General features: G+C 36.8%; 1 protein-coding gene across 1 annotated transcript; it reads right to left on the bottom strand.

The window, feature by feature from the left end:
• Positions 1 to 980: 980 nt before the first annotated feature.
• Positions 981 to 9,468, bottom strand: LOC147613154 (carotenoid cleavage dioxygenase 8 homolog B, chloroplastic-like). The gene is made up of 10 exons (XM_086782436.1): positions 8,817 to 9,468; positions 8,167 to 8,240; positions 5,526 to 5,750; positions 4,980 to 5,091; positions 4,745 to 4,876; positions 3,875 to 4,072; positions 2,927 to 3,117; positions 2,480 to 2,669; positions 1,713 to 1,815; positions 981 to 1,450 (listed from the first exon to the last, which is right to left on the bottom strand). Exons 1-10 carry the CDS (start codon positions 9,231 to 9,233, stop codon positions 1,308 to 1,310), a joined length of 1,785 nt encoding a protein of 594 aa, XP_086638562.1. The 5' UTR covers positions 9,234 to 9,468; the 3' UTR covers positions 981 to 1,307.
• Between the last annotated feature and the right edge of the window lie 9,778 nt (positions 9,469 to 19,246).

Genomic DNA, 19,246 nt, shown 5'->3' with positions numbered 1-19,246 from the left:
AAGAAGTAAGATCTTTAATAGCACAATAATTAAACCAAAATGGCAGAATAATGAGATGGACTCCAATACTCCATTTGTTTCTAAGAGCCTTTTGGTTTTTGATAATGTCTAGTTTGGGAGTGGAAACCCCATCTATGATGCTTTTCTACTATATTCAGCCGTTAATTGCTATTTAGTATTTCATAGCATTTTTTACTAGAAGTTTAATACTACCTTAATACTTCAAAGTATTTTGTTATGTAGATGGGTAATTGCAAGGCCCTTGTGTGAGTGACTATCCTATCACATTGCCCAGATGTGGATGTGGGCATGTAATCCAACCAAAAAAAGAAGTAAATGAATTTGCACTATATATTTATGTACAATCACCTAGCTGTTGGTGTTGTAGTGATTGATGTGGGACTTGCACATGAATATATAGTGTTTCTTCAGAATAAGCAACTGTTGAATGAAATGTACAACATTGATGTTGAATGATTCATAGAACAATGAACCTATCACTATGTAATAACACCATATATGTTGATATATACAACATTGTGCTCATATCACAATTTACTAGTAGGTTGGAATCATATTGTATGTGTTATTCAAAACATTAAATTTATATCACCATGTAATAGCCTTATAGTCATAGTCCACCTACGGGAGCGTGCTTCATTTTTAAATTTTTATCGTTCGCTCCTGACCTTTGGCCATCCCGATGGTGATCACTTTTGATGCAAGTGTAATGCTCCCACAAACTTTGCATGCTTGTGAATCCTGTTGCTTGCAATCAATCTATGGTTTGTACTATTTCACACTCAATTAAAATTATTATTCTTTCATCTTAAGATACATGTTCATGTGTGTAATTTGCACCAACATTATCACAAAATGATACAAAATATGAGCATTGCATTGATTGAGAACCTCTCAAGTATTGTGTGTGTGTGTGTGAGAGAGAGAGAGAGAGAGAGAGAGAGAGAGAGAGAGATGAATTTTGAGAAAAAAATACTGGACTTTATATATATTTTGAGTGGGGGATTTTCAAGTGTAGTTTGAAGTAGGCTTCTTGTATTACAAGGGCGGTGTATTTTGATGATGTATTGGCAAGTAGTGCAGAGCTAGGCTAAAAATGTGTCTTCTTTAGATTATGTTTGGTGCTTGAGGATCTTTGCCTTACCTTGCACTTGGTTGTATTCATGCACATATTACATATGGTTAATTGCTCATCAATCATATTACTAATCATACCATAAAATTGATTGTGCAATATTTTCACTTCATGAATCATATCATGAAATGGATTGTGTGGTGGTTCACTTCTAATTGGGAACCCAACAGCCATGGAGGCCGTATGGGAGGCCATGTGGAAGAGGAGCACGTGCAATCTCGGTGAAGGTGGGCCCATCCAACACCACCACAAAGGAGCTCCCCTTGTTGTCGCTCACAATGGACAGCACAACACCTGTGGGGGAAGGATCAAAATAAAGGTTCACAGAGTTGGAAATCTGTGTGTGTGTGTGTGTGTTTTTGATAAGTATTGCAATGGTGGTTAGCGGTAATTAATGCAAATGCAAATGAGGGGAAGTTCTTGTGCTTACCATAGAGGTCATAGAGTTGGAAATGTGTGTGTGTGTGTGTGTGTGTGTGTGTTATTTAGAGGTAATTAATGGTGGTTAGAGGTAATTAATGCAAATGCCAATGAGGGGAAGTTCTTGTGCGCTTACCATCATCTTCAGCAGTAGCGCCTGGTCGGGGCACAAAGAAAGGCTCACTTGGAATCCCACCCTCTTCATACCAATTCACAGTTGTTTTATTCACAACATCCGCCTACACAGTTCCAAACACAGCAACACATTAATCTCTCTCTCTCTCTCTCTCTCTCTCTCTCTCCCTCTGTCACCCCCCCCCCCCCCCCCCCCCCCCCCCAGTGTCCACATAAATAAAAACCTAGGATCTGCAACATTTCTGTTTTTTACACTCTTGATGACATTTTTTTTTTTGCAAAATTGTAATATTTACTAGTTTTTAGTTATATTTCATTTAAAAAATCTACAAATCCCCAAGAAAAACCTTCAAAATTTTATGTCTCTAAGTTTTGTGATCTGCTAAGAAAAATGTACTCTCTCAAAACTTGAACACACACACACACACAGCCATATCATTTTTAACACTAGTTTAATTGTTTGCAAAACCTAAAGTTAATTAAGACATACTAAATAAAAAGATTTCCATTGTTAGCACTACCAAAAATAGAGTACATACACATTAATTTTTTTAGTTTTCTTATAGCAAACTTTCAATAAGAATTATACACTCAAGTTGTTTCACATTTTTTACATGCTTTTGGTGACTCATGCCATCTCGATTTCAAATAAGGAAAAGGTTTCCATTGTTCACTACCAAAAATTTCTAACCATAATTTTCAACATCAATTATGTAGCTGTTTCACTCTAGTGACATGCTTTTGGTGGTGTGATTCATGCCACCTTACCTTTGTTAGCATGTTTGGAAAATGAGCTGGTCGATGAGCCCCACATGCATAAACATATTGATACTTGTGGGTCATGTAGAGAGGGTTGATTGTGGCCATGTCCAAACCTCGCCCATGATAATCTTGTGGGATTGCGGTTACAAGGTCTCCATTGGGGCTTCCATCCAATGGGATAATCAAACGACCCACTCTGGAAAACAAACAAATACAATGGTAGGGAAAAATCATCCTTTAGTGTATTTTCCAAGGCTGAGATTGAAAAATCAAATTGGAATTTTGACTTACCTTCAAATTAATGATTAAGATTTTTAAATAAATTAGGTTCATCAATATAGGAAAGCTGGGGCTTTATATGTCTATGTTAACTAACTACCCTACTAGACTTTAGATTCGCATACATGCATGCATACATGCATACACACAATGTTATAAAGCTAGAGGAGAAACCTAGCATCCGGGATGTTATCCTTCGGGTCCTCTCGTAGAGCATCAAGTCGCATGCGCTCGAGTATGGTTGGCTTCCCCATGTGCTCACAACAATCTGCAATCACTCGTGCTTTTCCTGTGGCCTCATCAACATCCTCATATCCATTTATGAAGTGAAATGTAACAAATGGTGGTACCTGCACACTTGTTATCTGCATGCAAGCATGTCGTCATATAGATTAGTTTATATTTAAGGGTAGCCCATACCTTGAATTAGCACATGTAATATGTGCACACACACAAACACAATGACAAATCGTATTATTTGTTTATGTCATTCTCCAAATTGTAATATGAATCTCTTAATTATAAACAACGGTGTTATTTTTGTGAAGTGTATGAGTGCATGATGAGTAACCTTAAGCAAACCATATCATGCTAACTCAATATGAAAATAATAAAACATGTTAATTTGCAAATGTAGAAATTTAGTTGTTTATGTCAAGATAAACAATGGTGTGATTAAGCAAGTATATGAGTAACATCCAGCAACCATATTATATTACAAATTTAATATAAAAATAATAAAACATGCTACTTTGCAAATGCATATAAATGCAACGACAAGTCTTAGCATTTGTTTATATGAATATCAATAATGTAATATGCATGACACACAAAAATATTAATACACACATGTAATATTGAAAATTTAATATGAAAATAATAAAACATGTTATTTGCAAATGTGTATAAATGCAATGCCTAACCTTATTATTAGATCATTGCAAATTTAATATTAAAATGTATAAATGCAATGCTAATCTTATTCTTAGATCATTGCAAATTTAATATGAAAATGTATAAATGTTATTATTAGATTAAGTTACTGAATGAAGTCTTTGGAATGGTTTTGAATAATTTGATATAAGACATGACTTGTCCTAGCACTTCTACACATTTCGTTACCTCTTTTCCTGTCTTTCTATCCACCACATGGATGAAGGCTTCATAGTGTGGTTCCCAATCAAACTTGAAGTAAGGACAAGGTTCACTCTTGAGCAAATTCACCATGGAGTATTTGAGGGAGATCTCTGGCACTATGATATAGTTCTCTGTGACAGGGAATGAGTGAACCCATCCAACAGATTTTCCTCTACATTTCACCTAGAAAAGATAGGTAGAATATTTAGTCTTGTGTTAAGCATTCAAATACCATCAGCATATACATACACTGAGCTCTCTACATTTCGCCTAGAAAAGATAGATATATTATTTAGTCTTGTGTTAAGCATTCAATTACCATCAACATACACATACTGAGCTCTCTCTCTCTCTCTCCACACACACACACACACACACATTTACATACTCTGAGGATATAGCATGTGCATAAGGCACATGGGGCCATTTGCACATCTCCCATCCTACAAGTAGCTTGAGATTTATCCACTTGAAAAAATAAGCACCCCATTCACACACAAGGTTAAAGGGAGCTTATTTTCATGTTAAGTGTATCACCTATTATTCATGAATGCATGAGACAACGAGATGTGTACATGTGTGCAGGCATATGTCTAATAATGAGTAGTCAGAGAAAATCATCCATACCATCAGGCATATGTCTAATAATGAGTAGTCAGAGAAAATCATCCATACCATCCATTCATTAATTTATTTCAAGAGTTGACTAACATACTATACACAATGAGCACTAATATTTTCATATTTTTTGATTGAAAATACTAGATTTATATACTTTCATTTTAATATTATACACAATGGGCACTAATATTTTCATATTTTCTGATTGAAAATACTCCTTTAATTTTAACTCACTCTTCCCAAGACTTTGCGAGTATTTGTTCCGGCTTCCATCCTCACAATAGTGTAACCTGGATTGAGTAAATCCGGTAACAATGTGATGAACTCTTCTTCATTCACAAAAGGATGGGGAGTGTGAATAAGTCCCTACATGTCAATTAGGAAAACAAAAAGGGTCAATAATCCCATTTTTTAGTGTAGTAAAGGGCTATTAAAGGAGAAGATAATCAGAACCACAAATTAGTCTTACCCCTGCCTTATCATCATATTCAAATTTTCCCATGGTCTCTAATGTATCAGGGTTGATTTGTATTGAACCCTTGATTGTCTCCGTGAAACAAACAACTCTTCCATCACCCAATCTAATACATTTGGAAAAATAGAAGTGATTAATTAGCAAACCATTGAGAATGAAGGTTGACACTAATAATAATATAGAATAAAGATTGGCACTAATAATAATTTAATCACTGCTAATTTAATCACTCATAAGAATTTAGAATGAAGGTTGACACTAATAATAATTTAATCACTCAACAACACCTACTAACTAGTATAAAATGCAATGGAAAGTTTATTTAAGTTTGTGACCTAATTAACAATTCAATTTTGTGACCTAATTAACAATTCAATTTTATAATAATGCATGCAAGCAAACATGTACTCTTACTTACTACTTCAACACACACACACACACACACACACACACGATTAAGAAAAATGAAGGATGGAAAGATTTGGATAATCTACATTAGTGTAATTAAGAAAGATGATTATGTTGATAGAGATCACCAACCTCACCACCCCAGTGTTGGCATTGTCTGTCAAGGTGGTGCCAAATGCCATGCCGGCAAGGTCACCAAAGTAGGAGAGCAAGTTCTCACGTCTGGGTGCTTCGGCGAATTCTCTAAAAAACGGCTTTCCAAGCTTCTTCGCATTCTCAAACGCTTGCGATTTCAGCTGCGCGTGCGTCACCCTCAAATTCCCTTCTTTGAAGTGCAGGCGCACCAGCGTAGCATACCTGATTAATCCAATCTCATTAGTACATAATTAAGACTCTTTCGTTGACTAATATCATCTCTGCACATGTTAATGGTCTCTTGCATCACTTGTCAATCTTCTCGAGATTATTTAATCAAACATTCAATCAAGATCATCACATGTTAATCTACTTAAAATCATCACTTAATAATCTACTCTTAGAAGGATCGTCAGATCTTAATCTACTCCTAGATCATCACATGTTAATCTACCCAAGATTATTTGACGTTAAAATTAAATCATCATATTGATTAGTGTTTTTCTCCCCAGCAAATATTCACTGATACAAATATCAAAGATTCAATCAAGATCATCACGTGTTAATGATCTATTCTTAGGTGATCAAGATCATGATCACATGCTAATTTACTCTTAGATCATCACATCTCATTCTAGTCTTAGATGATCGACCAAAATTAATTAACATTAAATAAAAATCATGATCACATCTAGATTTTTTTTTCCTGTTTCATGATATAATCTATACAGGATTAATCACAACCCCACCTCCCTCCAAGTGGGCAAAGGAGGTGGGACTATTTCAAAATAACCACTCCTCCTGCAAGCGTGAGGAGGAGCCAAATTTCACATCTTCCAATGCAATTTTGAATTTGAATCTAAGAAGATCTCATCTCACATCTTTCAATGAAATCTTTGTATACATGCTTACATACCTATAGATACACACACTTATATATACATGCTTACATACCTATAGATACACACTTATATATATTATGTATCTATGTGTATCTATAGGTATGTAAGCATGTATATATAAATAGTGTGCATGTGTGTGTGTGTGAGAGAGAGAGAGAGAGAGAGAGAGAGAGAGAGAAAGATGCATTTATTAGAGAGTGAGCACACCTCACCACTCATCCCTACCATTAAAATTTAATCTAAAATTTAATTAATTAAAATTATATATATGTGTGTAAATCTATTTAAGTGTGTGTGTGTGTGTGTGAGAGAGAGAGAGAGAGAGAGAGAGAGAGAGAGTTTCTATGTGAGAGAGTGTGCGTGAAGAGAGAGAGAGAGAGAGTGTGTGTGTGTGTGTGTGTGTGTGCGCATGAGAGAGAGAGAGAGAGAGAGAGAGGCTGAGAATTTCTATGTAGGAGATAGTTTGTGTGGGAGGAGATAGTGTGTGTTTTCATTAGTGTATGTGTGGTGTGTACATGTGTGTGTGTGTGTGTGTGTGTGTGTGTGTGAGAGAGAGAGAGAGAGAGACGACAGATAATTTCTACGTTGGAGATAGTTTATGTGGGAGGAGAGAGTGCGTTTAGATTAGTGTATGTGCGGTGTGTACATGTGTGTGTGTGTGTGTGTGTGTGAGAGAGAGAGAGAGAGAGAGAGTATATGCATGCATGTGTATACATCTGCATCTATGTATAGAATGTGCGCGAGAGAGAGAGAGAGAGTGAGATGGGGCAGACCTGGAGAGAGAGAGAGACAGATGTAATGAGGGAGGGTAAAAGAGAGAGAAAGAGAGTGAGAGATAGAGAATAAAAAGTATCTTTTAATAAAATATAAATTAAATAGAAAACATATATGTATATGTGTGTATAAATGTGTGTGTGTGTGTGTTTTTTATTTACATTTATATATACATACATACATATGTATATATATGTGTGTGTGTGTGTGAGAGAGATATATCCATCTATATATTTAAAAGTGACCACAACTTATCACCCATCTCCGCACATAAAAATTTAATCAAAATTAATTAAATTATGTCGATGTTTGTATTTATATTTTTAAATACATGTATATATGTATAAGTATATGTGTCTATGTATAGGTTTATGTATCTAAAACATAATATTGTATATACTATATATTTACATATGTGTATGTGTGCGTGAGAGAGAGAGAGAGAGAGAGAGAGAGAGTAAGTGAGAGAGAGAGAGAGATTGAAAGAGAGAGAGAGAGAGAGAGAGAGAGAGAGAGCGCTTCTATGTGTGGGAGAGTGTAAGAAGAGAGAGGGAGTGTGTGCATGTGTGTGTGTGTGTATGTGTGTATGGTGTGTGTGTGAGAGAGAGAGAGAGAGAGAGAGCAGGTGTGTATATGTGTGTGCATGTGAGAGAGAGAGAGAGAGAGAGTTTCAACATTTGAGAGTGTGTGTACGTGACAAAGAGAGGGAGAGAGTCATGTGCATGTGCATGTGCATGTGTGTGTGTGAGAGAGAGAGAGAGATGGTTGTAGAGAGAGAATAGTTCTTTTCTGGAACCTTGGTTGGCCGCAGCAACGCGCGGGTGCAATACTAGTGATTATTTTAAGGTCTGCTAGAGCTTGCTCACCAGATCTAGTATTGATAGATAGATTGACGACATTAATCTTTGGTCTGTGATTGTGAATTAGTAGCCAGATTAATTGAGATTAATTAGCAAATTTACCCATCAAACAAATGCTTGAATTCGTGGTCGCCGATATTGAATTGCCCAGGGCCGTTTCTGAGGTATGCTCCATCCTATGATCAAACAAAACAGCATTAGTTATGAACAACGAGGCAGATTCACAATAAAGCGCAATGATGTAAGATAATATTCAAATTTAATACTTTTACTTTATTATTATAATAGTATGATCCGACTGAATTATGCTGTATCGAAGTTAACGCCTAATTAGTTGCGCTTAAGTGGATTGCATATGCTAATTCTGCGAAGTTAGCGCACTTGATGATATGCTTATTAGCATTCTTCTTGATAATTAGATCCTTTGGTTTGGCAAAAACATTATTGAGAGAATTGGGCGTTGCTGACCTATGAGATTAGTGATGACAACAGACGTGAGAAGCACATGAGATGATTATTTGCAAGGAAACTGGGCGATTATTAACGTATGATGGCAGGTTGATAATATAAGCATGTAAATGAATGGTTGATTAGCAACATCTTTCGATGAGTACAGGTTGATTAAGGTGGGATATGCAAGAGTGGTTTAAGGGTTACTTAGCAATGGATTGGCCACTAATTGAGGTCGTATTATTTATAATGATGAGAGATTAAGAAGCCAATTAAATCGAAGGGAATTATGATATACTTACGAGCCACTGGGGGATGGTTCCCTGGACGGCGACTTCGCCCTCCCAGCGCTCGGTAGGCACAGTTCGCCAGGAGGAGTAACCAGGGGTTAGTGTTTGGGGCGGCTGATCGGCCACTGCTGGCGGCGCTGCAGCCGCCTGCGCGTGAACAGCCGTCTTCGAAGCGGCCATCTTAATCACCTTTCCATGAACATGACTATTATTATCAATCGGATTAGCACACCTTACCACATAACCGCGTGGTTTAAACTTAATTGAATCAGAGCTTGATGTGGTGCGGCTGACAAGCTGCGATTTCGAGAACCCATTGAACAAACAAGGTTTAATTATCGGGATTTTGCTGCTGCAGGCGCTGAGCAGCGGATCGTAATGATTTTGAGCGATGAGGGTTTGGCCGCAGCTAGCAGTGGACAAGGCCATGGCGATTAATGCGTGGATTAGGTAGCCTAATTAGGCCACTGCAATAGGTAATTAGCGCTGATTAGAGCTGCGGCTTCGAGTGATTATGAAAGGAATATGGATTTATATATAAGGCGAGCAGGTGGCACAAGAAGACATGCAAGCATCAGTGGGAGAAATGGAGAGATCCGAAGACTGCGATGCTGCATGGCTTCCTGCTCGTTTGCCCATGTGAGGCCAAGAAACTAGAATCATTTACAAATGGTGTCATGGCGCATATTATACATGATGCAAGCTTCTTCTTTTTTTACAACGTTAATTAACACCAAATCCCACCTTAAGACAAATGTCTTAAGTAAAAATAATACTCACATGATTAACCACCATCATGGCTTGGTATATGATGCAAATGTAGGAGTCTGAGGAAAGATGATGACATTTTTTGTGTGTGTGCACTTGTGCATGTGCGCATGTGCCTATGTGCGGCCCTTGAATTTGAAGAAAACCCTAACATTTCATTTGAAGGGCTCTTGTTAAACCTCCATCTCTATATGAAGAGATTGCAAATTCATAATAATTTTTTTTCAAAACTTAGCCTTTTTTTTAAGGGCAAACTTTTTTCTACCCTTTTTCTGAAGAAGGATAAAAACCCACATCCTACAACCTTCAAAATTTCATTTGAAGGGCTTATGTTAAACCTCCATTTCGATGTGAAGAGATTGGAAAGTCATACTATAATTTCTATGTGAAGAGATTGGAAAGTCACACTCATGTTAAACCTCCATTTCTATGTGAAGAGATTGGAAAGTCATACTACAATTTTTTCAAAACTTAGCTTTTTTTTTAAAAAAGGGCAAACATTTTTCTACCCTTCTTCTAAAGAAGGATAAAACCCCCATCCGGCAACCTTTAAATTCTAGAATTCGAAATGTGTGTGTAAAAAGGCAAAAGACTTAATATTTCATGACTTACACACACACCTACCTATGATAAGCCACTAACTACCTAACCTTATATTTACATTGCAAGACCCATATGTTTGCAAATTTTCTATTACCCTATAATTGGTGTCCCTAGTCTTCCGTTACATACCCCTATTATTTTTTGGTATCATTAGTCTTATGCTTACATGGCAAGCCACTAGCAATGCATGTGTGTGTGTGTGTGTGTGTGTGTGTGTGTGTGTGTGTAAAGGAAAAAGACTTAATAATTCATGACTTACATACACCTATCTATGATAAGCCACTAACTACCTAGCCTTATATTCACATGGCAAGCCCCCCCCCCCCCCTTATGTTTGCAAATTTTCTATTATCCTATAACAATTGATGTCCCTAGTCTTATGTTTACATGGCCCTTTTATTTGTTGGTGTCCCTACTCTTATGCTTACTACTAAAGAGATCCACAATTTAGCACACTTCTTCTTGTCCTTATCTTCCAAAGTCACACATAACATTGGAAACATCAATATAATCCTAAAGAATATATATTCACTACTATTCAGAATCATATCTCATGGAATCCATCCCTTTCCTTTTAAAATGGATTTGTGTATGAGATACATGTCAATTTTTTCAACATTAAAAAAAAACATGTGTCCTTTTTTCTTTAAAGTATGGATTCTCACCATTAAATGATTCTCAATTATATTCCTCCTCAAATTAGGGTTTCTTCTTCAAATCCTAATCATGCTTATTTTGCTAGAAGAATCCTCAAGGTAGGTCTTGCGAAATTGCAAATGCTCTATCATTCCTTTTTTAAAATTAATTTATGATTATGAATTGGTACATTTTTATGGTGAGAGGAAAAAAAATGTATACCCTCCTACATAATTGAAAAACAAAAACTACGAAATTTGGAAATTGGAAAACAAAGTGGATCGAGGAAATTGAAAAAATATTGGAAATAAGGAAAATTTTAACTTTTAGAGGAATCATGAATTTTTTATTTTAGGTAAGTTCAATAACTGGGGAATATACATACATACATACATACATACATACATACATACATACATACATACATACATATATATATATATATATATATATATATATATATATATATATAGAGAGAGAGAGAGAGAGAGAGAGAGAGAGAGAGAGAGAGAGGGAGAGAGAGAGAGATTTTATTTACATTTATGAAAGACTCAAAGGGTCTATGTGACCAACAATAATACACATGATCTAAGAGAGATAAAGAAAGAGGGAATATTTTTACATATCCAAAAGGCCCAAAGGGTTTATGAGAAGTGAAAGGATGCCTAAAAGCACAATAAATTTAAAGATATTGAAGTCTAAATATTGCTCTCTCTATAAGCATCACTTAGCAATGTAAAATGTATGCAAAAATGATGGGCGAGTGTCATTATGGGATATGTCACTCACACACACACACACACACATTATCTTCATATTTTGAATGTCTCTCCACACGTCCTAAATAGAGATCTATGCTCTATGGCTAGAATGAATGCAAGCCACAAGATTGTGATGGTTAAGCTCAACATCAATGAGAGTAGTGAGGCAGTGCTCAACCATTGCGGTGTTAATGAGTGAGGGGCATCATGGCTTGGTATATGATGCAAATGTAGGAGTCTGTAGAAACATGATGACATTTTTTGTGCGTGTGCACTTGTGCATGTGCGCATGTGCCTATTTGTGGCCCTTGAATTTGAAGAAAACCCTAACATTTCATTTGAAGGGCATCTCCATATGAAGAGATTGCAAATTCATAATAAGTTTTTTTCAAAACTTAGCCTTTTTTTTAAAGGGCAAACTTTTTTCTACCCTTTTTCCAAAGAAGGATAAAAACCCCCATCCCGCAACCTTCAAAATTTCATTTGAAGGGCTTATGTTAAACCTCTATTTCGATGTGAAGAGGTTGGAAAGTCTTCTAGCAATGCATATTTGTGTGTGTGTATAAAGGTAAAAGACTTAATATTTCATGACTTATACATACACCTACCTATGATAAGCCACTAACTACCTAGCCTTATATTTGCAATTGAAAGCCCCATATGTTTGCAAATTTTCTATTACCCTATAACAATTGGTGTCCCTAGTCTTACGTAACATACCCCTATTATTTTTTGGTATCATTAGTCTTATGCTTGCATGGCAAGCCACTAGCAATGCATGCACGTGTGTTTATAAAGGAAAAAGACTTAATAATTCATGACTTACATACACCTATCTATGACAAGCCACTAACTACCTAGCCCTATATTTGCATGGCAAGCCCCCCTTATGTTTGCAAATTTTCTATTATCCTGTAAACAATTGATGTCCCTAGTCTTACGTTTACACGGCCCTTTTATTTGTTGGTGTCCCTACTCTTATTCTTACGGCTAAAGAGATCCGCAATTTAGCACACTTCTTCTAGTCCTTATCCTCCAAAGGTACACATAACATTGGAAACATCAATATAATCCTAAACAATATAGATTAACTACTATTCATAATCATATCTCATGGAAACCATCCCTTTCCTTTTAAAATGGATTTGTGTATGAGATACATGTCAATTTTTTCAACATTTAAAAAAACCATGAGATACATGTCAATTTTTTCAACATTAAAAAAACCATGTGTCATTTTTTCCTTAAAGTATGGATTCTCACCATTAAATGATTCTCAATTATATTCCTCCTCAAATTAGCGTTCCTTCTCCAAATCCTAATCAAGCTTCTTCTACTAGACGAATCCTCAAGGTAGGTCCTGCAAAATTGCAAATGCTCTATCATTCTTTTTTTTAAATTAATTTATGATTATGAATTGGTACATTTTCATGGTGAGAGAAAAAAAATGTATACCCTCCTCCAGAATTAAAAAACAAAAACTACGGAATTTGGAAATTGGAAAACAAAGAGGATTGGGGAAATTGAAAAAAATTTTGGAAATAAGGAAAATTTGAACTTTTGGAGGAATCATGAATTTTTTATTTTAGGTAAGCTCAATGACTGGAGAACACACACACACACACACACACACATACACATAGGGTGGTTGCAAGATAAGGGCACCACTTTTGACAATTGGGCGCCTTAAAGGTAGCCTCAAAACAGGCATCCTCACAACTTAAAGTTCCAATCTCTCGTAGTTATGTTTGGAATTTAGTTGCGTGGTGTTTGGGGCACATTATACATTTAAATAGTGGGTGTTTAAATGGCACCCCTTGATCAGAAATCCAATTTATTTTAGTGATTGTTTCATTGCATGGAATTTTTGGCATTTACGTTTTCCAACTTGCTTTACTGCAGTATATGTTACACATACAACTTACTTTTTCCAACTTGCTTTACTGCAGTACACACATACAATGCTTAGTACTTCTGCATCCCAAGTCCAATTGGCATCCCAATTCGTACATGGGTGTAGCACATTGCATAGAGCTTAACTTGATTTATTTGGAGTTTTTTTTGGTATTTAACTATTTTTTATAAATATTTTTTCACTAATTTATATTGTAAAGCAACATGTGATTTTCTATTCAAGATCTTAGCAAATGTGAAGCTCATCATTGAAGATCCAACGGTGAGAAGTTAGATAAATATGTATAGAATGTGGCCATATTGCCAAATCGTAATTTTAACGGTTGAATTTCTTCTGATCTTCCATAGAAAATTCACTCAGTCTCTATGAGGGCCTGTAAATTTTTAATAATTTATCTATATAAATTTTATACAACCCTCATTGCATTTCAATTTCTTATAGATCAAAGTACTTGTCATGATGAATTTAATAAAAAAAATTAGAGTGAATTTGAAGGGAAGCCCGTTTCCAGCTATCTTAATCAAATTTTCATTGTTTGTCCGCCTAAAGTCTAAAACAAAGGAACCCTATTAGGCTTGGTGTTTCACTAAGCCTAGAAAGTATGCCATTTGCCAAGAAATCGAGCTATGGTACTATAGTCCTGGTCCTACATGTACATGCCACACAATATGGAGGAGACTCCACGTAAGCATCTTGCCATCTCATCATGCCTTGTCATCATGCCACCTCAACGTAGTCAACAAGGTTGACTCCCTAACCTACATGGCATGCCACATCGAATGCATACATGACATTTCCACGTAATCAAGAATGTCCATGTCATCTTGCCACCTCACACTTGAGCATGAGGAGTGCCCATGTGGAGGTTCCGTGCCAGCAAAATTTTGTAACATGGCAAAACAATTGCCACCTCACTATTATATTTCATGATTTAATTAGTACGAAAAAAATTAAAAAATATTTTTAAAATAATTTCTTTAATAAAAAATTTTAGAATAAAATTATGTAATATAATTTTAAGGTTCTCCTCCAAAAAAAAGAAAAAATAAAGATAACTTTTTATCAAATTAATAATATTTATTAAATAAAATTTATTATTTAAAATTAAGTATGTATTTGATTCTTCAAGTAAGTGAATATTATGATATAATTAAATAAATTCTTACTATTTAAAAATTTATTTTTTAAAAAAAACTTGAAATATATCTAAAGAAATTTTAATATTATTTATTAATCAAATAAATTTTACATATTATATAAATTAATTTTATTTATTTATTAAATAATAATAATATTTATTATTCAGAATAATTAATTCATTCATCATTTCTAAAATAATAATTATCTTTTAATATTTTCCATTCAGCCCATCAAGGCATGTGCCACTTTGGCAACGTGCCTATTTTTTCTTTCTACAATACCATTATGTTATGGGCCGGGGGGCCCTTTGGGAGTTCATTGCTGACAGTATACACAGGTAATGAGAGTTGTGGGTGTGTGTGTTTGTGTGGGGGTGTGGGTGTGTGTTCGTGCGGGCAACCGCCCATTGTCACAATGCGCGGTAGGATGTGGGTGGTCCGCCACACGAGGGGTGTGTGTGTGAGGCCATTCTTCGGAATGGTGCTTACTCTGGGGTACTTAGTCGGTAATGCAGCTAGTCTGTGTCCTATGGTAAGTATGGCACGACGTAGCGGTACTAGTCGGTAACGCGGCAAGCATAGTATCGTTATGGCGATGTCATCTTCCCTTCCCTTCCCTTTGTCAAATGCGGGCATATGGTCGGTAACACGGCCAGTGTATGTCCGTATCCTATTCGTATTCCCATAGAATCGGGCGGCATTTTGTCGTTAACGCGGCAAGTTGGTGTCGTCCGCTAGTGCATATATTGTTTTTTGCATATTGCGACATTTGATCGTTAGCGCGGTCGGAAAAATGTCGTAAATTTGCTTGCATATTACGGCATGTGATCGTTAACCCGGTCAAAAAAATATCATAAATTTGCTTGATTTGACTTGTATTGTTTTTATTATGTGTGATCCATGCGATACTTGGTTGGTAACATGGCATGAGTATCTCATGGATCAAAGTTTACATCATATTGTCTTTACGTTTAATTTCATAATATCGTAACTCGAAAAAATGAATCTCTCTCTCTCTCTTCCTCCCCCCCTCTCTCTCTCTCATGATACACTTCACAACTCTCTCTCTCTCTCTCTCTCTCTCTCTCTCTCTCTCTCTCATGATACACTTCACAACACAATAGATGTGTAGATGAGGATTTCTTTTTTTTTCCTCTTAAAATATACATAATCCCTAATAAATTCTTTTTCTCCCTCTATTTACTTAAAAAATAAAACAGTACATTATTTTCCTCTCTTTAGGAACTCACAAAAATATTGAAAATGTCATCTAATGTTTCTTCTCTCTATCTGTCAACTCTCTCTCTTCCTCCCCCCCCCCTCTCTCTCTCTCTCTCTCTCATGATATACTTCACAATTCTCTCTCTCTCTCTCTCTCTCTCTCTCTCTCTCTCTCTCTCTCTCTCTCTCTCTCTCATGATACACTTCACAACTCTCTCACTCTCTCGCTCTCTCTGTCTCTCTGTCACGATAGATGTGTAGATGAGGAGTGCTTTAGGAATACAAAACATTATTTTCCTCTCTTTAGGAACTCACAAAACTATTAAAAATGTCATCTAATGTCCCCTCTCTCTCTATCTGTCACACCTCTCTCTCTTCCTCCCCCCCCTCTCTCTCTCTCTCTCATAATACACTTCACAACTCTCTCTCTCTCTCTCTCTCTCTCTCTCTCTCTCTCTCTCTCTCTCTGTCACTCACGGTAGGTGTGTAGATGAGGAGTGCAACATGTATACACTTGATAAGTAATGATAAGTAATGATGCACTTGTTGCGGGTGTCTCACGTTCGATAATGTATTGCATGATGTTGAGTTCAGTAATATTGTTTGATATTCCGTTTTTGTTTCATCATTGATAAGCAATAATACACTTGTTGCGATTGTCTCACGTTTGATGATGCATTGGATGATGATGATTTCAGTAATATTATTTGATATTCTGTTTTTGTTTGATCATTGATAAGTAATGATACACTTATTGCTGTTCTCTCATATTTGCTTGATGTTGATTTCAGTAATGTTATTTAATATTCTGTTTTTGTTGTGTTTAGTGATATTTGCTAGATTTACGAAGACGACCAACATGCTTCCCCCCCCTGAAGAGCGTAAAATCGTTCTACGAGCAATTCGTCATCACAGTGTCACAATGTGCAGATGATGTCGTCAAAAAGATCAATGAGTCCGAGATACTCATGCGAGATCTATTAGAGCAGATATGGAAAAATGCATAGCGTCAACTTCGGAGGCAACGCTGAGTTGCTTGATAGACAAAAGATAGCAGACTTTAACCATCAACATATAACACGAACTATTTTGGGGAGCATGCGTGTAGCATGCAATGATCTTAGAGATGCTACCCCGCTTGAAGCTAATATGCATCGTCTACAGTTATGGGACGCTATATGGAGTGAGCAAAGAGCCAAGGGCAAGCGCATGAAGGTGCTGGATGCAGAGTCACTCCCCAAAAGAGTGCGCATTGCCCAATATGTCGCTGCAACGTCCAGCCAAGTAGATGCGAGTGGGACAAGTGCCATTAATCGTACTATCTACAATTCTATGTGCACACACCTCATTGGCGTCCCGCACGAGGCTCTGCTCGAAGGGCGAACAATAGGCTCTGGTGCTTTTGGCACAATAAAAGAGTATACAGATAGAGGTATATCATTTTTGCTAGAGCACATTACTTTTTGCAGAAAGCACTACAAAGGAGAAGGCAGCGCCAAGTTCGAGAGCTTCCAAGCAGAGCAGGGCATGCAAGTTCTACACCCATCAATTGTCAGGTGTATTGCCTTCACAAAAGAATCTCCTTGGATCGCTATTTTCCCATACTATAATGGCGGCTCGCTTGGTGATACTCTTCTGAAGGTCTCCTTCAGATTCAGTGAGTTCACCAGAGCAATTTTTTGTTTGGATCTAGGATGGAGACAACCCTCACTCGATAATATTCCTTTAAGTCATCTAGAACTTTCTAAAATGAAACAAATAGTAATAACCATGCCACATATTATGCATGCCCTGGTGGAAGGCCTAGCGGCAGCACATTTGGCACGAATTGTACATACCGACCTACATCCATTCAATGTAGTGTTGGATTTTATAAAAGAGTTGAAGCCACGCGTAGGTATTATCGATTGGGGGTTACTGCTGAGAGCGCCCAAAAAACGGGTGTCTCTCAATTTTGTATTTGAAGCAGATAAGAATCCTGAGAAGGTGGCACAGGCGGTCTCCTACGCAGACAGAGAGCAAAATAAACGGCCGTGGATAGCCCCGGAACTTTATGATCCGTTTTTGGTAGATGCATACACTCCTGCATCCGATGTTTTTGCTTTAGGATATTTATTACAAATTTTATATGACTTTTGGCAGAAAGGACAAGAGTTGTGGATGGACAATAGTTCCTATGACAAAGTTACCATGGATACTATTATTTTTAGAGTCAAAAATTGGATGTGTCTACCTAATCGCGACGAGCGAAAATCTGTTTTGCAAGTAGTGGAATTTTTTAGATCACTAAATACTGACCCAACGAGGGCACAACATCCTCTTGTAGAGCTATCGGTGTAATTCACCCCAATTTTGTAAAGATACAGTATCAGGAGATTAAGTTTCAAAAATGGCACTTTGTTTGTCTCTCTTCAAATTTTGATATGTGTCCATTGTTTGAAATATTATCTCATTGAGTCTTTGCAATATCTCTCTCCTCTTGTGGTATTTAAGTTTATGTTTTCTCTTCAAAATTTGATGTGCGCGCATTGTTTGAAGTATTTTTTGAGTCAAGTGGATATTTCTCATTGAGTCTTTGCAATACATATCTCATCTCGTGGTGTTAAACTTTAAGTTTTTGAGGATAATGGTCAATTTATCTTACGTTGATCTTTACAGTTCATTAAAATTCTAAAGTCATTTACGTTCATGCAGATATGGCAGAAGCGCAAGCAAACGAGCAACAAGAGTTAGCTAAGAAGGCATATGAGTGAATGAAGACCCTTGCACATGGACTGACAGCCCGCGAAGCTACGAGAACAGCATGCAGGTTGTCGAAATGGATAAATCCGACTTATGCCCCATGGAAAGACATAAATAAACGCGTAACCATAGAGAAGATATAGGAAATATGGCCATGTCTAGATGGCGAGATTAAGAAGGGAAGATGGAAGGTTTCACATTGCACTCATAATGATATCAAAATTAATGCCGAGCGCATTTTCTTGGAGGTGTACGGTCGTCCTCTCCATAACGCCGACGCTCCACTCTATTTTGCTAAGATGCTATATGCACAATTTATCCTAGAAACTCCAGTGGACACCTCCAGAGAGGCCACTGTCAACACTCATGACATACGTGAAGAGACAGTGACAATCACAAGGGAGAAACTTGCTCTCATGGTGGAGGGCGCTGGATTGGAGTTAAACAAGGTCAAAGAAAGCTTAGGGACACAGCTAGCAGAGAAGGAGAAAGAAGCTATGTGATTATCTCAAGCGTCAACTCCTCCCCCGGCCAATAGAGGGATTCAAGAGCAGCTCACAAAGATCAGCCAAGATGTACAGACCATCTCTTCACGTATTGCTCCTGTGCGCCAAGGGAACCACATCTCTCATTTTTTGATACATCCTGATCTTGTGG

This window comes from Cibotium barometz, chromosome 44 (genome assembly GCF_041138505.1).
Source record: "Cibotium barometz isolate CiBa-2024 chromosome 44, ASM4113850v1, whole genome shotgun sequence".
Lineage (NCBI taxonomy): Eukaryota > Viridiplantae > Streptophyta > Polypodiopsida > Cyatheales > Cibotiaceae > Cibotium > Cibotium barometz.
The sequence above is the reverse complement of the archived record's forward strand: the minus strand, read 5'-3'. Positions and strand labels throughout refer to the sequence as shown.

Coding starts and splice junctions, on each gene's coding strand:
- LOC147613154 (XM_086782436.1), bottom strand. CDS start 9,233: ATGGCCTTGTCCACTGCTAGCTGCGGCCAAACCCTCATCGCTCAAAAT. Junction 3,118..3,874: donor ATAGAAAGACAGGAAAAGAG/GTAACGAAATGT, acceptor GCTTGCATGCAG/ATAACAAGTGTGCAGGTACC. Junction 2,670..2,926: donor GATAACATCCCGGATGCTAG/GTTTCTCCTCTA, acceptor TTTGTTTTCCAG/AGTGGGTCGTTTGATTATCC.